The sequence below is a fragment of the Lissotriton vulgaris genome, chromosome 8 (genome assembly GCF_964263255.1).
Source record: "Lissotriton vulgaris chromosome 8, aLisVul1.2, whole genome shotgun sequence".
Lineage (NCBI taxonomy): Eukaryota > Metazoa > Chordata > Amphibia > Caudata > Salamandridae > Lissotriton > Lissotriton vulgaris.
The window spans coordinates 114,525,477-114,543,907 of NC_141696.1; the positions used below are offsets into that span (position 1 = coordinate 114,525,477).

The 18,431-nt window shown below is 45.0% G+C and overlaps 1 protein-coding gene across 9 annotated transcripts in view; it reads left to right on the plus strand.

Moving 5' to 3' along the window:
• The window catches only part of ARAP1 (ArfGAP with RhoGAP domain, ankyrin repeat and PH domain 1), a 768,097-nt gene that overhangs the window by 732,181 nt on the left and 17,485 nt on the right, over positions 1–18,431 (plus strand). For all 9 annotated transcript variants that reach the window (XM_086933788.1, XM_086933791.1, XM_086933794.1 and 6 more), the window contains 2 exons: positions 320–402; positions 2,914–2,964. In XM_086933788.1, coding sequence (XP_086789914.1) covers positions 320–402; positions 2,914–2,964 — 134 coding nt within the window. The remainder of the gene's footprint in view (positions 1–319; positions 403–2,913; positions 2,965–18,431) is intronic.

Sequence of the window (18,431 nt, forward strand, 5' to 3'; positions counted from 1 at the left end):
GTGCATGCATTGCGGTGCAGAATCGATGTCTGGTCATGAGCTGCTCTCGGTTAGACCCTTGTAATACTACAAAGAGGATAAATAAGGAGAACATTACAAGCATGAGGAGTAAGGCCACATTTTCGGTGTGCTTCTTCTTTTTGTCATGTTCTGCTTCATTCTCCCATCTCCTTTTATTGCGTGAAAACAGCAGCCCGTCCTATCTGAGACTTGGGGCCCTTGGGCTCAGCGGTCATCAACAACCAATAGACTCACACTTGAGAGGTGGGACTTTGTTTTTTGTGTTCTGTTAACTTTGTGTTTTTGTCTCATTCTTCAGAGTCACAAGCCAGAGAAGGAGTGGCCGGTTAAAAACATCACCATTTACCTCGGGATTAAGAAGAAGCTTCGTCCTCCGACCTGGTGAGTACTGATGCACCGTGCTGCTTGGGGTGCGAAGCCCTGGACATCACTGAGGCCCCTGGTGGGAACTGAATGTCGGTGCCAGTTTTGCGGCGATGCTGCATAGACCTGTCGAATCATAAAAATGCAATATATGCATAGCAGAACTCAGACTCCTCAAGAATCAGCCAAGGCTTAAATTAAATGTGTAAAGTTGCATCCTTTACTCTTGCTTCAAGGTTTTTTTGCATTCTTTTTAATTAAGGGCTCTTGACATGATGTAATCATCAATTTTATTGGGATTAGGAACTATTCAATAATGAGACATCCCACATGTCATGTAAATTGCTCATGATTTACCACAGCATAAGTGCAAGTCTGGGTCTACTTTTTCAGAAAGATCAGAGTTGGACTACCCCTTTGTACTAAACACCAGACCTTACCTTCCCTGAAGGGCAGATGGCTTCACCCACAATCTCCAGCAGCTCTTCGTGTGTCCGAAGATGGAGTCTATATACCACAGCCATTGTTTGAAGAGAAAGTCGATTCTAATACGCTTGCATTCTCTTACACCACAATAAAATAATGAACCCAATTCACAAAGCTGCTTGCCCTTGTTAGTGTAGTGCGAATAACAAGATTGACCACTGTACTGTTACATTTCCAACTCAGAAAAATCTGAATTGACACCCTTAAAATGATTTACTCACAATTATTATTACAGCAGTATGGAGTAATATTACATGGGAGCAAATCTTCTCCCTTGGATTAGAAGCGGTTATTCCAGGGCGGGAACGCCTTTCTAAGTAAGTGAATATAGAATCAAAGGTACGTGTACGATCGATAAATGCACAAGAGGCAGCCTTTATTCACCACTAATTTCTTGATGATTAACGTCTCCAACATAAACCTGTGAAACAGAGTACCCACATCCCGCCTTTCCCCCCCCTGACGTTCATTGCTGGACTGCTTGTCTTCTTTCCTGCTTTAAGATGACATATTCTTTATAATACGGTGCCCCCCCCTCCAGCTACATCCTCCTTATCATTGAGTTCCTGAAATTGACAAAGAAATTTTGTACTGGAAATATTAGACCAGAGTCTCTATCATTCGAGACACAACGATTAAATCACCTCCAATTGACACAAGAGGGATAATAATACATTTCTCGCAGAATTGTTTGTCCTGATGAAGGTGATATCGTTATACACCGAAACGCTGCGTCGACAACCCTAACAACTGTGATCTTTATGATTTTTTATCTTTATATGTGCACCGGCATTGTTTTTAACAAAGACTGAATTCAAATTTGAATGTATGGCACTGTACTGATGTTACATAACATTGATTTTATTGATTTGTAATAAACTCTACAAGGCAGTGAGACCCAGTCAAGAACGCGGATTGTTATACAGATCCTAAATATACAGCGCCCTGGCATGCACAATTGCTATCCTGTTTCAAACCTTTGGTCTTGTCATTGTTCTCCAAAGACTGGGTCTTATCAAACTTTCTTTCTTATTCTGGAGTCAATTCAATAAAGGGGGTTATGTTTCCCATAGTTTCAGAGCAGGGGATCCTATTCGTCAACTCGCTCCATTGCAGAGGGGTCTGGGATTTTTCAGATTGCATGGGCAGGGTTAGACAGGAGGGAAGTAGAGAAAATTGAGGGGCGAACTTGTGGCATAAGAAACTTCCTGTTTATTTTAGTTTCTCTTAGAGATGTCTGAGCATTTTCATATCTGGCGGGATGCTAGTGAGAGACTGTTTAAAACACAGAGGTATTTTTTGCCTCTTGTTCTACCTGGTCTTCCAATTGGGCTTCCAAACCCGGTAATTGAAATGCACAGCTGTGTATAACTGACGTATTGTATTAAAAAAGGGAAATAAGATACTTCTTACAAAGAAAAAAAGCACGAATTGAACAAATAACTGACAAAGAAAACAGTGATGTTTTATTTTGGTCAAATCGTGAAATGGAGGAAGTCTAGTGTGACTCTGAAAGCTAATATGCTGCGGCATCTTTACAATTATACGGCAAGACTTCTAAAATATACCCCATCCTCTACAGATTGTTATGTTTCCAGGGCCAAGTTGACTTCTAAAATTCTAGGTTCCCTAAAAGATGGATGAGTTGTAAAATGTCTGGAGACCGAAAGATGCAGGAGAGGAAATATCAATTTTCTGTTACTTAGTTACCTACAGATTATGTGTTTGGCATGGATGCCAAAACTGTACTACGGAACATGGGTAGCGCATTAGCATCTCTTTCCTCTTTGCCCTCTCATGCTCTGAGCCCTTTTCCCTCTGCTAAAATGTCAAGTCCTAGCGTTTAGCGTAAAGGGCAAACACAAATGTGAGTCTCTGTTATTAAAACTCACAATAGTTTGCCATGGCAACTCTGCAAAGTTTCTAGTTGCTACGATACCAGTGTCAAATTGCTTTCATCGTACTGGTAAAATTATTGGGATTAAAATGTAATGTTGTATTCGCATATTAGCAGAACTAAATCTTTCCATCTCTTTCTTTCAGCTGGGGGTTCACCATGGTGTATGAAAACGAGAGGCGTGAAAAAAGTTTATGGTAAGGAGAAATTGTGAATGCAGAACTTAAAACATCACATGGCTGTATGCATGAAGTGGCTATAGAGGCTCTAGGTCAGTGGGCTTCAGGGAGGGGGGAAGGGTGGGTGGCTTGCTGACCTGCACAACGAACAAGCCCCACAGGCTGAACACCAGGACATGAATTACAAATCAGGATCTCTGTTTGCACCATAGTGCACCCTAAGCTAGGTGCATCTGGTACAGACCGGGACAGTGTGCCCAATCATACTAAAACATGTACTGCGGAGAGCATATTAGTGAAAGACTGTGCCCCTTGGTATTGTGCTCAGGCACATATAGCAACAGCATTGTCTGTATTACAGACAGGGCAGCAGAAGCATCTGCAATCACTTCTGTAAACCCAAAGTACCCTGGGCCTTAAATATCATGCGCACACACCAGTTTCACTCCAAGGGCTTTTTCTATTATGCGACCCCTGAAGTTAATAAACACTGTCAGCGGCATAAGAAAGGGGTGTCTAAAAAGGTGCCACTTTCTGCCGCTTATTGTGCCATTTCTTGCCTCATAATTTAGTGAATCCTGCAGCATTATTTGGTGCTCCCCTGCCTCATATTTCCAGTGGATCTGCCCATAGAATGTTTTTTTGTCTCAAGGCCAGATGTATGACTCGCCAATTTGCGAGTCGCAAATTGGGATGCACAACAGTGTCTGAGACACTGTTTGCGATTCCCAATGGGGTCGCAAATTTCATGAATATTAATGAGGCTGTCGCAATTTGCCACCCCATTGGCAATGGCTGGCACTCCCAGGGATGGTGGCCTCCATGTCTCGTCTGCTTTAAAATAAAGCATTTTTTTTTAAATGCAGCCTGTTTTCCTTAAAGGAAAACGGGATGCATTTAAAAAACAAAAATTTTACTTTTCAGTTTCATTTTGTAAGGGCAAGCAAAAAAATATTTTGTGCGCCACTCGCAAAGAGAAAGTGGTCCCCTGGGAACCCCTTCCCGTTTGCAAGCGGTTTACCATCCTTCTGTGAAGGGTTGTAAACTATGACTGTTTTGCAACCGCAATTGCGGTTGCAAAACAGTCATGCAAAGCTTCAGGAGTCGCTATTAGGAAGGGATGCCCTTGGAACGCCCTTCCCAATAGCGAGTCGCTAATCCTATTATGCGAGTCGCAAATTTATTTGCGACTCATCAAATAAAGTTAGTACATGGGCCACACTTTTTTTGCGGTCGCAAACTGTTCTAAAACCCATTTGCGTCCGCAAAAAACGTTAGTACATCTGGCCTCTGATAACATGGCACACCCGCAGCAAGTTCATCTTAAGCTCTAGTACTTGTGGGCAACCCACAATCTCTTGTAGTATCCTCCGTGCTTCGTGTGGCCACACTCGGGTTGTAAGCAGCTACTTGCTTTTCTCACCGTCACGCCTTAGGTGACAGATGTTGCAGTTTACCCTATTTCGTAAATCATTGTCTTGTGAAGTGGAACCACTCTTTATGATTGCTGTGTTTCCCACTTCCCTCGGAACCTCAATGTTTCCATCATTCCGTCTATTCCATGATGTGGGCTCTCCCACCGTCCATAAAGTTCCCAAGTACCCTACTTGCTGCTTTCAGGGTGTTGTACCTCTTTGATGTTTGTTAGTAACGAGTTTGACTTTCCTAGTACTCGGCCGGAGTACAGTCAAGGTCCCTGATATAACCATTGAGGGAATGGGCAAGTTAGAGATATTTTTACAATTATGTACTTGCAAAATAAAAGCGTTTCCAGTGAGTCTCTGATGGGCATGTGCTTTTACTAATAGGGTACAGTGTAGTACCCTGTGGACGAGGCCTAGGGTCCTTGACTGCAAGCAATATTGACTTTGCATTCTGAATTACGTCTTCACCGCTGGTTTTATTGCAATTCCTAGTGAAACCGCTCTTAAAAACATAATGTAAGCATATTTTTCAGAAGGGGCATGTGTTCCACTGACAGCATAATAATGTCAGACTAATTTATAAAACGTGTTTTGTGGTATTGAAGAACATAGAACCATCTTCTCCCATCGCCCCATCAGACTCCCTCTCTCACCACGCCACAGTTCAATCGCACATGCATCCTACAATACCCACACAACACTCATTTGGTGCATGTGGTGCGATGCATGTGATGTTCTGCAGTACAAAGATCAGGGATTACGCCTTATTTAAGACGAGTCTGCTTACTTGTACTTTCTATTATTTTTTCCTTCTTACATGCTGACAAAGCAGCACTAGTGAGTACACTCTAAATAAAAAACATTTCCAAACTGCATGGGACTTTGTGACACCACCATGTGTTGGCTACGAACTTTTTTGATATCTCCAGATTTTGACCCCAAGAGTTCCTTGTCATTGGTGTCCAACGAGCCATGCCTGCAGGATATGCATGACAGTGCTAATACATGCCGCACTGTGGTGCAATAAGTAAATTTGCATACCCTAAGTTACTCTATAAACTGTTGTGGTAGAGTGGTGAGGCTGAGATTGGCCCCTTGCCATGAGGCAGGGGCCACTCTGACAGGCTTTGCACCTTTGGAACGCCACCCCCTGGTCTCTGAGGACAGACGTCACCTACCCTTCTCGGGATACTCACTCCCACAACCCTCCAGAAGGACATGGTCTTCAAGCTGACCTTCTGAAAGCATTGAGTGAGGTCACGACTTTCCCACAGTGCACTGCATGCACTCAGCCCAGAGTGCACTTGCGTCACAGACGCGGGCCTAGAGTAAGTCACCTCATGTTCTCTGAAGTGCATTTGTAGTGCATAGTATCATATTTGTACAGCCCAGAAGTGCTTCCAGGAGATACTGGACGGTGTCCGGCAAGCATGGAGTAAAGCAATGTATTGTTTAGTGATGGAAATTACCGGATAGTGGCAGGCGAGTACCTCTTGTGGATCTACGTGGAGCCTTACGTATGTTGATGCACAGGTCCAGACTGGCCAAAGCGGGCACCGGGCAATCCCCCAGTGCGCCGCAAGGGTGGGGGCCGGTTTTAGTCCCCTGGGGGCCGTTTTTGTTACAGGGCCGGTTTTGCAGCATAGCTGCAAAATCGGCCCTGCACCAAAATCGGCTGAAAACCGCCCCCGGCAAAGAGCTCGGCGGCACCTCCAACCCCCTCAAGTGGGGAGGGGGGCCGGCCGAGCACTTTGCCAGTCCGGCACTGTTGATGCATTTTACAAAGGACAGGGTTGGTTTCATTTTGTCGGGGTGTCCAGTTGTCTCTTTCTTGGGCTGATTATATTTCAATGGTATTTCTGTGTAATATTGTGCACCAGGCGCAGCTGAACCTTGCCTGGATCATAGTACATCAAAAAGCACAATGAGTATTATCTTTTTAGTTAGTCACCTGTTGCCACAGAGGACTAGTCTGCAAATTGATGCTTCTGTACGCTCCATTTATGCTTTTTCTCCTTTTCGTATGGTCTGGTGGCAATAAGACCTTGCACCACCTCCGCACACAGACCCTGTTTAATGAAAAACATCTAATTGAATTTCTGTTGCATGTACTTTAATCGCAGGAGGCCACAGCTGCACGCTAGATAGAAATAAGAATCAGCTTAGAGTCATTTGGGTGTTTTTCGTTGATTTTATTTGGACTAATACTGCGCCTAAATCAGATAAAGGGTTCCCCTGCTGAGAAATCATTAAACTTTGAAGACTACAGCAGTATAAAATGATGGGGACATTGCAATCACTGTTTAATGACTCCTGAGCCTTGCTCTTGGTCATTAAATGTTGACTACAGCTAGATTGTCCCCTTGTGATGCAGGGCAGCAGCCCCTCATCAGCCAAGGACCCCCGCATTACAAGTTACAGCATAGGTATTCCTGCACCCGGAAGTACAGATCCACCATGTTTGCCACTTCTGGGAGTCAGGAATACCAGGCATTTAGTGAGATTGTCACTGAGATAATCTGTGCTTCTACACTGAATCCCGCAAGCTTTTCGCCATTTTTCAGCTGAGCATTTTGCCTTGTTTGAGAAGGTGAAGTGTCTGGTGAAATACTCAAACCACGTTATTCCTGGAATACTTGGAATTCCCAGATGCAGCGGTTTACCTCTATTGCCAGCTGCACTGGGAATATTGATGCTCTTCTAATGTGAGCCAAAGGTCTTGATTACGAGTCGCACAGTACTGTCAGGTGCAAACCCTGCATGCAAAATTTACATTACCCTGCAGTAACACCACACCAGTACGGTGCATTCAAGAGTTAAACCTCACTCAGTAAGGAATAACTGAACAGACTGGGATTTACTGGTAATAAACTTACCCAGAATTCCTATTTCTGTAGGATTTAATGCATACATTTACCACCTGCTCAAGCAAGTTGGAACTGAAAAGTTACAGAAAGAGATGAAGTGGTGGAACACAAGAAGCATCACAGTGAGCAGACCCTTCAAAACCTAACTTCTACGTGACCATGACAACAGATGCATCCCACACGCGGTGAGGAGCACACCTGGGGAAAGAGAACATTGAAAGGCTATGGAACTCAACCGAGGTGGTGAAGCACATACATTTTCTGGAACTAAACAGTTTTCCTGGCTCTGAAGGACTTCCAAAACACATCAAGGATCAAATGGTCCAAATTCAAACGGATAACTCTATCACGATGTTCTTCCTCAACAAACAAGGGTTATGAGATCACATCGACTGTTCCAGCGAACACAAGACATCTGGAGATAGCACACGTCCACCTGCTGGGGTAGCAGGAGATTCACTTGGTGTCTAAGGCCTTCGTGCTGTCCAACAGTGAACGTTCTCACAGACAACTCCATCACCCTGTACTATAAGTAGAAGAGGTGGGGTCCTGGCTCCTGTGCCAGGAACTTCTGCATCTCTGGAACTGGCTGGGTCATCAGGCCATTCCCTTGGTCATGAACGGACTATACCGATGTCTTTCCCCTGAGGCGGAAGCCGGGGGCGCTGTGATTTAATTCTTCTCCTGCACCTCGCATTTCTCAATACTTGTATTTTTATTGTGTTACTACAGTGTTTTTAAATACGTGCTGCACACGTTGCTGATATTTTAAAAATTATCGAATTTACAGAGTAGTTCACTCAAAACTATCCCAGGTCCCTGGCCACTCGAACCGACTCCCAGAGCGCATTGTATCCGGGGCGCCTGGAGAGAAGGGTTCGGCCATCTTGGGTGAGGGAGGGGTGGCGCTGCAGATGCAGGACGCTTCCCACCCTCCTCACACCGGATATAAGAAGAGGGCTTTCCGTCCGCGCAGCGGGCGCGCCGATGGCGCGCCGGAGGCGCGCCATCGGCGCGCCCGTCTGCGCCCGTCCGCGCCGGGACCGGGCCTAGGGCCACGACCCCTGCCCGGCCCTTACAATATCATCGGAGCTCCTTGCTGCGGCTCCGCCCAATGACCACCTCCTGCTGCTCTTTCATCGACCTGGCACATATGCCCACAGGTATTGACTTAAAATGTCCCCACTGTAATGCCATCATCCCCTTTACTGACAGTACCACTGCCATTAATTCCACCAAGCACACCAAGGCGAAGCATATTAATATGGCCCTTATCAATGCTCGATCCTTGCCTAAACACTGCCAAGAGATCGCCGACCTTATTATTGACTATAATTTAGATGTACTGTACGTAACAGAAACATGGACTGATGATGCTTCTGCCGCGGACCTGGTTACGGCAGTTCCACAAGGATACACTGTCCACAGGCAGGACAGGGTGAAAAACAGAGGTGGAGGATTAGCCATTATAATCAGAGATCAATTTGAAATCCGCACCTCCCCTATTCCAGCCATGGCATGTGAAGCCATGCATTTCATTATAAAATTCACCCCTTCCTTCAGTTTTAAGGGAGTGCTCTTATATCGACCCCCTGGGTCCAGAGCAGCGTTCCTAGCCAATCTGGGGATTATAACTGAATCCATAGCCACAGACGACTCCACCACCATCATGGGCGATTTTAATTTCTATCTTGAACAAAACCACGACAAGGACTCTATTTCCCTTACATCAGACCTAGAATTAATCGGCCTCAGGCAATTGGTTAACACCCCAACCCATCAAGCAGGACATACGCTTGATGGCATATTCACAAACATTGAAGACCTACATGTCACCGACACTCTTCCCATGACCTGGACAGACCACTCGGCCATCTTCATCAACATGACCATTAAAGAACAACTGAGCAAAAAGACCCCTCACCTTAAGCCAGGTCCTTTCAAAGCATGGAAGGATTTAAACTATGATAGCTTAAACACGCTATTAAACAAACTCAGACCGGATTTATCCAATGACCCCAGTGTTGCTACACACCAATTCCATGAATGGCTGAGTGTGGCCACCTCGCAACTAGTACCTACTAAGTCTCTTTCGAGAAACAGGAGTACCCCGACTGCCCAATGGTACACAAAAGAGTTAAAAACACAAAAACAACTAACAAGGAATAGGGAAAGGCACTGGCGACGAGCTTATGACAGCGAAAGTAAGGACAAATATAAAGATGCTCTAGCCACGTACAAATCCATGATAACGGCAGCAAAAAAGTTCTTTTTCTCCAAACACATAGAACAAGCCAAAAACTCTAGCAAACAGTTATACAATATTGCTAAAACATTATCGGGTAACACACCTGATTTAACACCTCCCCCCTCGCAATCATTATGCGATGCATTGTCAGAGTTTTTCTTTGCGAAGGTAAATGACATATATCAAGCTTTTACCTCAGAACCATCTCCCATCCCCACCCATCCTCCTCTGTCTGTCCTGAGCAATTCTCTGACAAGTTTTAATCCTTTAACTACTGATCAAACTAAGATCTTACTTAAATCAGTTAAATCAGGTTCAGCCTTGGACCCTTGCCCTACGTCAGTGTTGACTATGGTCTCAGACACTATCATTCCCACCCTTACCCTAGTCTGCAATACCATCTTGTGCTCCGGATCCTATCCGGATTCCTTGAAAAACACTCTGATCAAGCCCTTACTAAAAAAAGCCAATCTCGACAGACAAGAGCTGAAAAACTATCGACCTATAGCAAGTCTCCCATTCTTAGCGAAAATTACGGAGAAAGCTATGAACCAACAGCTGTCAGATTATATAGAGAGATATAATCTGCTCGATGATACCCAGTTTGGGTTCCGTAAATACCACGGGACGGAAACTGCTCTTATTAAAGCAGCGGATGATATAAGAGCCATCCGAGACCAAGGAGGGACAGCTCTGCTGGTACTCTTAGATCTCTCCGCAGCATTCGACACGGTTGACCATAAGACCTTAGTCAACCGTGTCGAAAAAATGGGTATCCAGTCCACTGCGAGAAATTTGCTGGCCTCCTTTCTGGCTAACAGAACCCAGGCTATTACACTGGGCCCTTTTCAATCTGCCAGTCGGTCGTTACCTTGTGGGGTTCCTCAAGGCTCATCCCTAAGTCCGACACTTTTTAACATTTACGTGTTGGACCTTGCTAGTGTCATCAAAGCACATGGGATGAGCCTAACCTCTTACGCTGACGACACGCAGCTGGTGCTGGCCATTAAGGGCGACGGTCAGGAGGTAGCCGAACGGTTCCAATCTGGCATGTCTGCCATAGGTGAGTGGATGGCAGGTAACTGCTTGAAGCTAAACTCCGATAAAACGGAGGTAGTCATCTTCGGTAACCTTTCACCATCCTGGCCGACAACTTGGTGGCCATCAACTTTTGGCACTCCACCTTGTCCTACCTCTAAGGTCAGAAATTTGGGAGTCATGTTTGATGACCAGCTCAACTTCATGGCCCATGCCAATAAGGTAGCTTCTACGGCCCATTTTAAACTCAGGATGATCAGGAAAATCCTGCCTTTTCTACCTGACACGGCCGCTAAGACCCTGGTCACATCACTGGTCCTTACTACTCTGGACTATTGCAACGGCCTCTTTCTGAACGCTCAAAAAAGAGTCACAAAAAAGCTTCAGACGGTACAAAATGCGGCCGCACGCCTGCTATCCAAAACGCCCAAATTCGCTCCCATCTCGGACACTCTGAGATCCTATCACTGGCTATCGATCCAAAATAGGATAAAGTTTAAAGCCATGTGTATAGTCTACAAGGTAATGCAGGATCAGGGGCCTCGTTTCCTGAAAGAGCAATTAAAACCTTACAAACCAGTCAGAGCACTCCGCTCCTTAGGACTGAATCAACTAATCACCCCACGTAGTAAGACAGTCACTTGGGGCGACCGTCGCTTCCATGTCGCAGCTTCCAAGATCTGGAACACCTTACCCTACTACGTTAAATCCAGCTCCTCACTCCTACAGTTTAGGAAAAAATTGAAAACGTGGTTATTTGACCAGTAACACATTCACTCAGCCCTCTGTTCCTACTTCTAAGGAGAGACATTACTGCAGTCTAGCGCCGAGACACCCAAGGGTATTTGGTTGCGCTCTATAAATGCCAGTAATAAATAAATAAATAAACGACCGGGTGGGATCTTTCAATGCCAAGATGAAGGAACTCAGCCAGCGTTGCCTAGTGGATCACAAATGGCAGCTAAACCCGGAGGTGGTGCAGGGTGTCTTCCAGCAATGGGAAGAATGCTTGCTCAGTCCATTTGCCACCACCAAGAATATGCATTGTAAACACATTTGCACGTTGGAGTTCCCGAGAAGGCTTTCGCTCTGAGACTCATTCCACCTAGAGTGGATCACAGCACTCTCTATGCATTTCCGCCATTACCTCTCCTGCCCTAAGTTCTGATGAAAATCAGGAATAACTGGGACCACATCATCAAAGTAATCTGGATTGGGCCAGCTGAGTGTTGTACCTGGAAATATAGGGTATGACCACCAGGCTCCCGTTTCGAGAGGACCTTCTGTTGCAGCAGCAGTATAGGGTCTTGCACCGTGGTCTGCGCATTCTGCCCCTCCATGCATGAATATTGAGCAGGGTCAGTTAACTTCCTTTGATCTTCCTTCCGAAGTTGTTGATGTGATCTTGGCATCCAGGCGCCTTGACACAAAATCAGTGGATGCTAGGTGCTGGCATAAGTTTGTGGCATGGTACGCACCCACCAGACAGACCTGTTGCAGACTGAGCTGTTGATGTCTTGTTCATTTTATCTTAGGCCCAGTGAGGGTTTGCAGTGGCAGAGTTAAAAAGTACTTGTTGGTCCTCTCTTCCTTTTCACATTTGCCAGATTAGCCGTCCTTGTTCAGATCACCTTAAAGGTTTGCAACATATTTGTAGTATCCTGCATCGGTTTGGTTATGTAGTTTACTCCTCCTATCCTGGAGATATTTATACCCCAGCATATTGTTAATGTTATCCAATGTACACTTCCTGCTCAGCCGGTGTGTTTGTGCTGAGTGCTGCTTGGAATGTTGGTGATTGATGATGCACCACGGAATGCTGAGAGCTGGTGTGCTGTGGAATGACAGTTGAGAATGGGCTGAGCAGCAGACAAGGCCGCTCCTGGTGGGGCTTTATGAAAGATCTTATCTACTTTATATTATCTACCATAAAGACTTCTTGAATTACATCCTTCCTGCGTGGACCTTCATCACTACATTTGATTATTTTTCTGCCAAACCTCTTCGTGATGGCACACCGGGGCTTAAATTTGTGTCTTAATTTTTTTCACTGGGTAACCCTTTCAAGCCAATTCAAAGTTGGCCGTTATGCCTCTTGACATTGAAAATTATCTTTTTGGTCCCGATAACATCTGCTTATCGCGTGAATGAGCTTCAGGCCCTCTTGGTCCAACTGCCTTATACCACCTTTTTCTGGACAAATTGTTGTTGAGTACCCAAGTTACGCTTCTACGAAGGCAGTGACGCCTTTTCAAGTTCAGACACGTCAACAAACGTCTGACATTCTTTGCTCCACCTCAACCTTTGAAAGAGATTGAGAGACTTAATTGACTCAAAAGACCCAAAAGAGTTTCTACATTGATCGTACCAGTGACCATCGAGTGGAAGACCAGCTCTTTGTGAGGATCTCAAAGGCAATGCTGTGCAGAAGTGGATCATCCCAAGGTGCACAGTCCTCTATATTAAGATCTGCTATGCTTTGGCTAAGAAGCTGCCCGAGAAGGTCTGATAGCTCATTCCACGTTAGCGAAGGCTGCTGCCACTCCGCTGGCACGTGGAGTGCCTGTCCTGGATATCTGTCAGGCCTCTACTTAGGCATCAGTGTACGAATCACTGTTGCCTTGACAATCAGGTTCACCTGCATGGGCATTTTGACACTTCAGTCATCCTGGACTGTTTTTTTTTTATCTGAGCCATTCCACAGACCCACCTCCTTGGGAGATACTGCTCTGGTGTCTGTTCACAATGCGAGGAGTCTGTGGTAGACGTATCCACCAGAAGAACAAGTTACTTACATTCAGTAACGCTCTTTCTAGTGGATACTCTGTCTAACCACAGATTCCTCACTGCCTCCCCATCTGCCTGTTCTGTGGAATAGTTTCCTTTTCCATCTTAAAAAAGGTCCCTATTCAGGAATCGTCACACTGGTCCTTCCATCTTGGTGATGGGCTCTGTGTATGAGGGCATGGACGGGCCTGCGAAAGAAACTGATGTCAGCGTAATGGGTGGGTCTTATATGTGGCTACGATTGTCACTTCCGGAGTGGAACAAAGTTGTCTCCGGGCCACATGACACCACCTACCGCCACGCAGGAGCACTGGTTTTTGAGTTACCGGGTCTAGTCTGACACCTGGGGAATTGCACATGGTGATAAATCTGCGATTCGATAGAGTATCCACCAGAAAAAGCATTAACTTGTTCAACTGTTTCAAGGGTGGCAAATGGCCTTGGAAAGATCTGTGCACACCCACAGGTTTAAATGCTTCTGGGTATTTCAAAACTTTCTTTGTCATTCTTACTCTAGTATATCCACTTCTAAGCCCATGGGCAATATTTAGTGAGACGGAAAATGCATCTGAGTAAAAATGCTTAAAAGTATAATTCCATGTGTTGTGAATCAAGAAAGTGCCTTGACACACATAAGAAGGTCTTTTGCACCCAAAAATGGAACATATCTGCTTAAATAGCCTTTGAAGTATTAGTAAGTTGGAAAAATGCCTAGGTGCGCTTCCACCCCCAAAAGAGACCAGAATTTAGAAAGCTTGGAGGGCTAGAAGCCTGTGGTTGAAGTAAAGAAACGTGCATTAGAATCCTAAGGCTGAATAGAAATACTTGTATACAGCAGCGAAGTGAAACATGCCACACTTCTCTTACTCCGAACACAAACTCTTTTTCGAAAAGCTGATGTTGGGAAAACTCTTTGACACTGCTTTTGCAAATGGCAAGTTAGACATGCATCCCCTTTATGAATGTAAATGTATAGGCATTTATATAGCGCACTACTTACCCGGAGGGTCCCAAGGCGCTTCGACCGCTGCGAAACCCTTCCTGGCTTCCCTGAGAGATGGTCCCTTAATGGGTATCTCCAGGGTGAGACCAGGCATCCCCGGCGGTCTGGTGGGGCCGTTAGTGAAGATGAGGCAAGCTAATGCCCAGAGTTGCCGAGTGTGATCGCTGATCAGAGTGGGCACCGAGGCGAGAGAATTATCGAGTCCGCTGACCCTGGTCCAGAAACCTGCCGCGCCGGTAATCGAACCCTGGTCCCGGGCCGTCCTCTGCTCTCGGGTCTGCCGCCTCTAACCAGTGAGCCACACTACTTCACTTCACTGAAATGAATGGTAGCACCTGAGAGAGAGATTGAGCTACACAGAGATATTTTAATGTAGATGCTATTGGTGAGCTGGCCTGCCTGCCTTTTTTTTTTTGTAAACAAAATCATTTATTGGAACTGACAATCATTCTTTCCCAGCTTTTTGTATCCACACTCCTCACACATTGCTAGGGTTTTTTTCTCCTTCCTCCTCGCTGGCCCATGTTTGCTTTTCAGCTGTACCGGATCAGCTACTTTGTCGCTCACCTGGTCAACGCCAGGACTGTCACGGGCCAAGGCAGTGCTGATAGTGGAGGGGTCGACAGAGGGGATCCTATGCTCAGGCCCCACACTCAGGGCTCCACTGTCCTTCATTAACAATTATTGAAATCTGGGGGTGTGGCTTGATCCTTCTCTGAGTTTCATCTGTCATACCAAGAAGGTGGCGGCTTCTTGCTATGGCATCATCAGAGGACTTCGACCCATCCTCAAATTCTTTGATGCACCCACAAGACAACTGGTGGTCCAAGCATCATTGCTGTCCAGGTTGGACTATGCCAGCTCTCTACTGGCGGGGGTTAACCAGTCAGAACTCTCGTCTGCAGCGGGTTCAAAACGCGGTGGCCCGACTGGTGACAGGTCTGCCTAGGCGGTGCTCGGTGTCCAATACCCTGCGCTCTCTCCACTGGCTCCCTGTGCAGCAGAGGATTAGATTCAAGGTTCTTTGCCTTGCATTTAAAATCCTCAAGGGTACCTCCCCACAAGTCTTGGAGAAACTGCTGATTTCCTATGTCCCCTCCCGCACTCTTAGATCGTTAGGCTCGAACTTAGCAGTGGTCCCGCGTTTTAAGTTGAGCAGAGTTGGTGGCCGCTCCTTCCGAGTCCTGGCGGCGAGCTGGTGGAATTCTCTTCCTCCGCAAATCCGGGCCATCGATGAGCTCCTTCAGTTTAGACGGGCCATCAAGACCTTTTTATTTGTTTAGCCCCTTTGATGTCTCTTTTCCTTTCTGCTTGCTCTTAATGCTGTGTTGTGTTTACCTTTTCAAAGCGCCAGGACGCCCCTTTGCTGGGGCAGCTGTGCGCGGTACAAATAAAAATAACATAACATAACTTTTGTAATTGTAAACAAGGAAGTTGTGCCCATTAGTAATGAGGCAGTTTGCATTACCAGACCACCTGATGGCACGGACGCCATTTTCTTTGTGATGTGTATATTTTTTATACTTAGAAAGAGGTATTGTTTATTGCACCAGGTAAAAAAGAACAAAGTATTCATAGTGGCCCATGTTGGGTTTTGACCCCAGCCAACGCCTCCCTCTTGCCAAGCACGCAGAAACAACTTGTCCCTCTTCAAACTCTGTCATGACCCCGCCTCCTCAATCGAACTAAACAACAAAAGAGCCAGGCAGTCCGATTCCTTATCGTAAATGCACCACCTAGTGAAATAAGCTACCAGGTTGAACAACCATTTGTATTGAGTTAATTCATTTTTTTATATAAAGTTATTTTGCAAAAAGTTTTTTGGCATCAAAAAGCAACACAATATTTACACCAATACAAAAAATACATTCAATCAAAAACAACATATACAACTCAGTGAATAGACAAAACAATTATCACAATAATGTTCATACAGACAACTATAGTATGCCTCAAATTACTCAATTGTTGAGGCACCAGTCCTGATTGAAAATACACAAGTGGGCTAGAAACTTCTTACATTGGCCTACTTGTAGACACCTAAACAAGATACACATACAGATTTATCCTAGAGTGCTATGACAGGGAATAACACCTAAACTACTACGTAGTTTCCAAGTGTATTAGTTGATTCCTATCAGGCCTCTAATGTTTCGTATCTTGGAGGTAAAAAACGCCGACGTGTTTCGAACCCAATGCAATTCTGCGGGTTCTCCTCAGGACACGGACTGGAGGGTCGTTGTCACTGTAAATTAATAATTAAAGAATGATATCAGTAAAGGGACTCCCTCTCAGAGCTCTCTCTCTCAGACTCACACACTAGTTCAAATAAATGTACCTTGTCAGAGAAGGGTTCAAGATACTCCCGGTGGACAAATGAGGTGAAAACATTTGTTAGGGAACTGGTGACACTGCACCTCACGAAATCCATTTGTACACCCCTGTTGTCATAACATACCTTATCCAAGTGCCTGTAATGCAAAAAGCGAGTGTCAGAACGCGTGGAAGGCTCAATGTTGAATGCCTCGAAGGCTCCCTAGGAAAGAGGGGGGGACCTCAATCAGTGGCCGTGATATGTATGCCTCAATCGCTTAACCGTTTGGTAAAAAACAAAGTCCTACCTTTAAACGGGATGAACGCTCGTTTGTGCTGCGCGCGTGTGGCAGCAGCCGCCACCGCACGGATTAGTCAGCTGCAAGGACAAAGAGCGTGCCGTTAACGATCTATAGGAATCCTACGTGACCTCCACTAAAGATTCCCTGTCATAGCACTCTAGGATAAATCTGTATGTGTATCTTGTTTAGGTGTCTACAAGTAGGCCAATGTAAGAAGTTTCTAGCCCACTTGTGTATTTTCAATCAGGACTGGTGCCTCAACAATTGAGTCATTTGAGGCATACTATAGTTGTCTGTATGAACATTATTGTGATAATTGTTTTGTCTATTCCCTGAGTTGTATATGTTGTTTTTGATTGAATGTATTTTTTGTATTGGTGTAAATATTGTGTTGCTTTTTGATGCCAAAAAACTTTTTGCAAAATAACTTTATATAAAAAAATGAATTAACTCAATACAAATGGTTGTTCAACCTGGTAGCTTATTTCACTAGGTGGTGCATTTACGATAAGGAATCGGACTGCCCGGCTCTTTTGTTGTTTATTTCATAATAGTGGTCCAGGCCGGACAGTGACAGGCCCCAAGCCTCTCTCTGCTCCCCCTTCCTCAGTCGAACAGCATCATCCATTGGCTCTCTCAATTTCTCATCAGAGTCAGGCTTAAAACTGCTCAGGAGGGGGTGAGGTATGCAAGATGCACTTGAAACACAATTCAAAGAGGCTCATGAGATGCTAAATGCAATGTCCAGGCATAATGAAAGAATAACGAAAGCTAGACACTATGACAGGCAGAGTATCCCCAGTGCGACCAGTTATATATTATCCAGTTAGTGGGCATTTTGGTGTGGTGATGCAGTCTACATGAATAAGTTTAGCTGAAAAGAACTCACCAAATCTAAGACTTGTAATATGTTCCATAGTAGTTTGTTGAGATATTTGAGACTCCCTAAAAAGTTTGAAAAGTATGCAAATTGAAGGACCATGTCTACATTGTTTTAAATGTTAGTGAGGCGTGCCCCTTGTGCCATCAATTGTTAATAGCCAGCTCAGAAGTATGCCTAAAGTGGCATTTGACCTTAGACTCAATTGGTTATGTTATTGTCACTTACTGCCTCTACTATGGCATCATAGAAACTCAAATTGCGAGCGCAGCTGTTTTGTGTGGATTCAGGAGTGCCCTCAATTTGTTGTGTCTGTTTGTTGGTGTTGCGTTGTAGAGGCCGAAGAATATGTTCAATGGTTTTTGTATTTTAGTGTGAAACTAATGTGAGTTTAATTTTGAAAGATCTTTGTTGGGTGTTATCTGCATGGACGGGTGTGCTCTTTCATGCATTCAAAGAACAGTCGGATAGAGTGAATTGGGTAGTCCTGTGACTCAGCCAGTGATTGTAGCGGGGAATAATGAATCCAAAATATCAACGGGTCACAATATTGTGATCTTAATATCAAGGGGCAAAATATTGAACTGGTAGGTGCAAGCAGAGAGGTATGGTTTTACTATTAA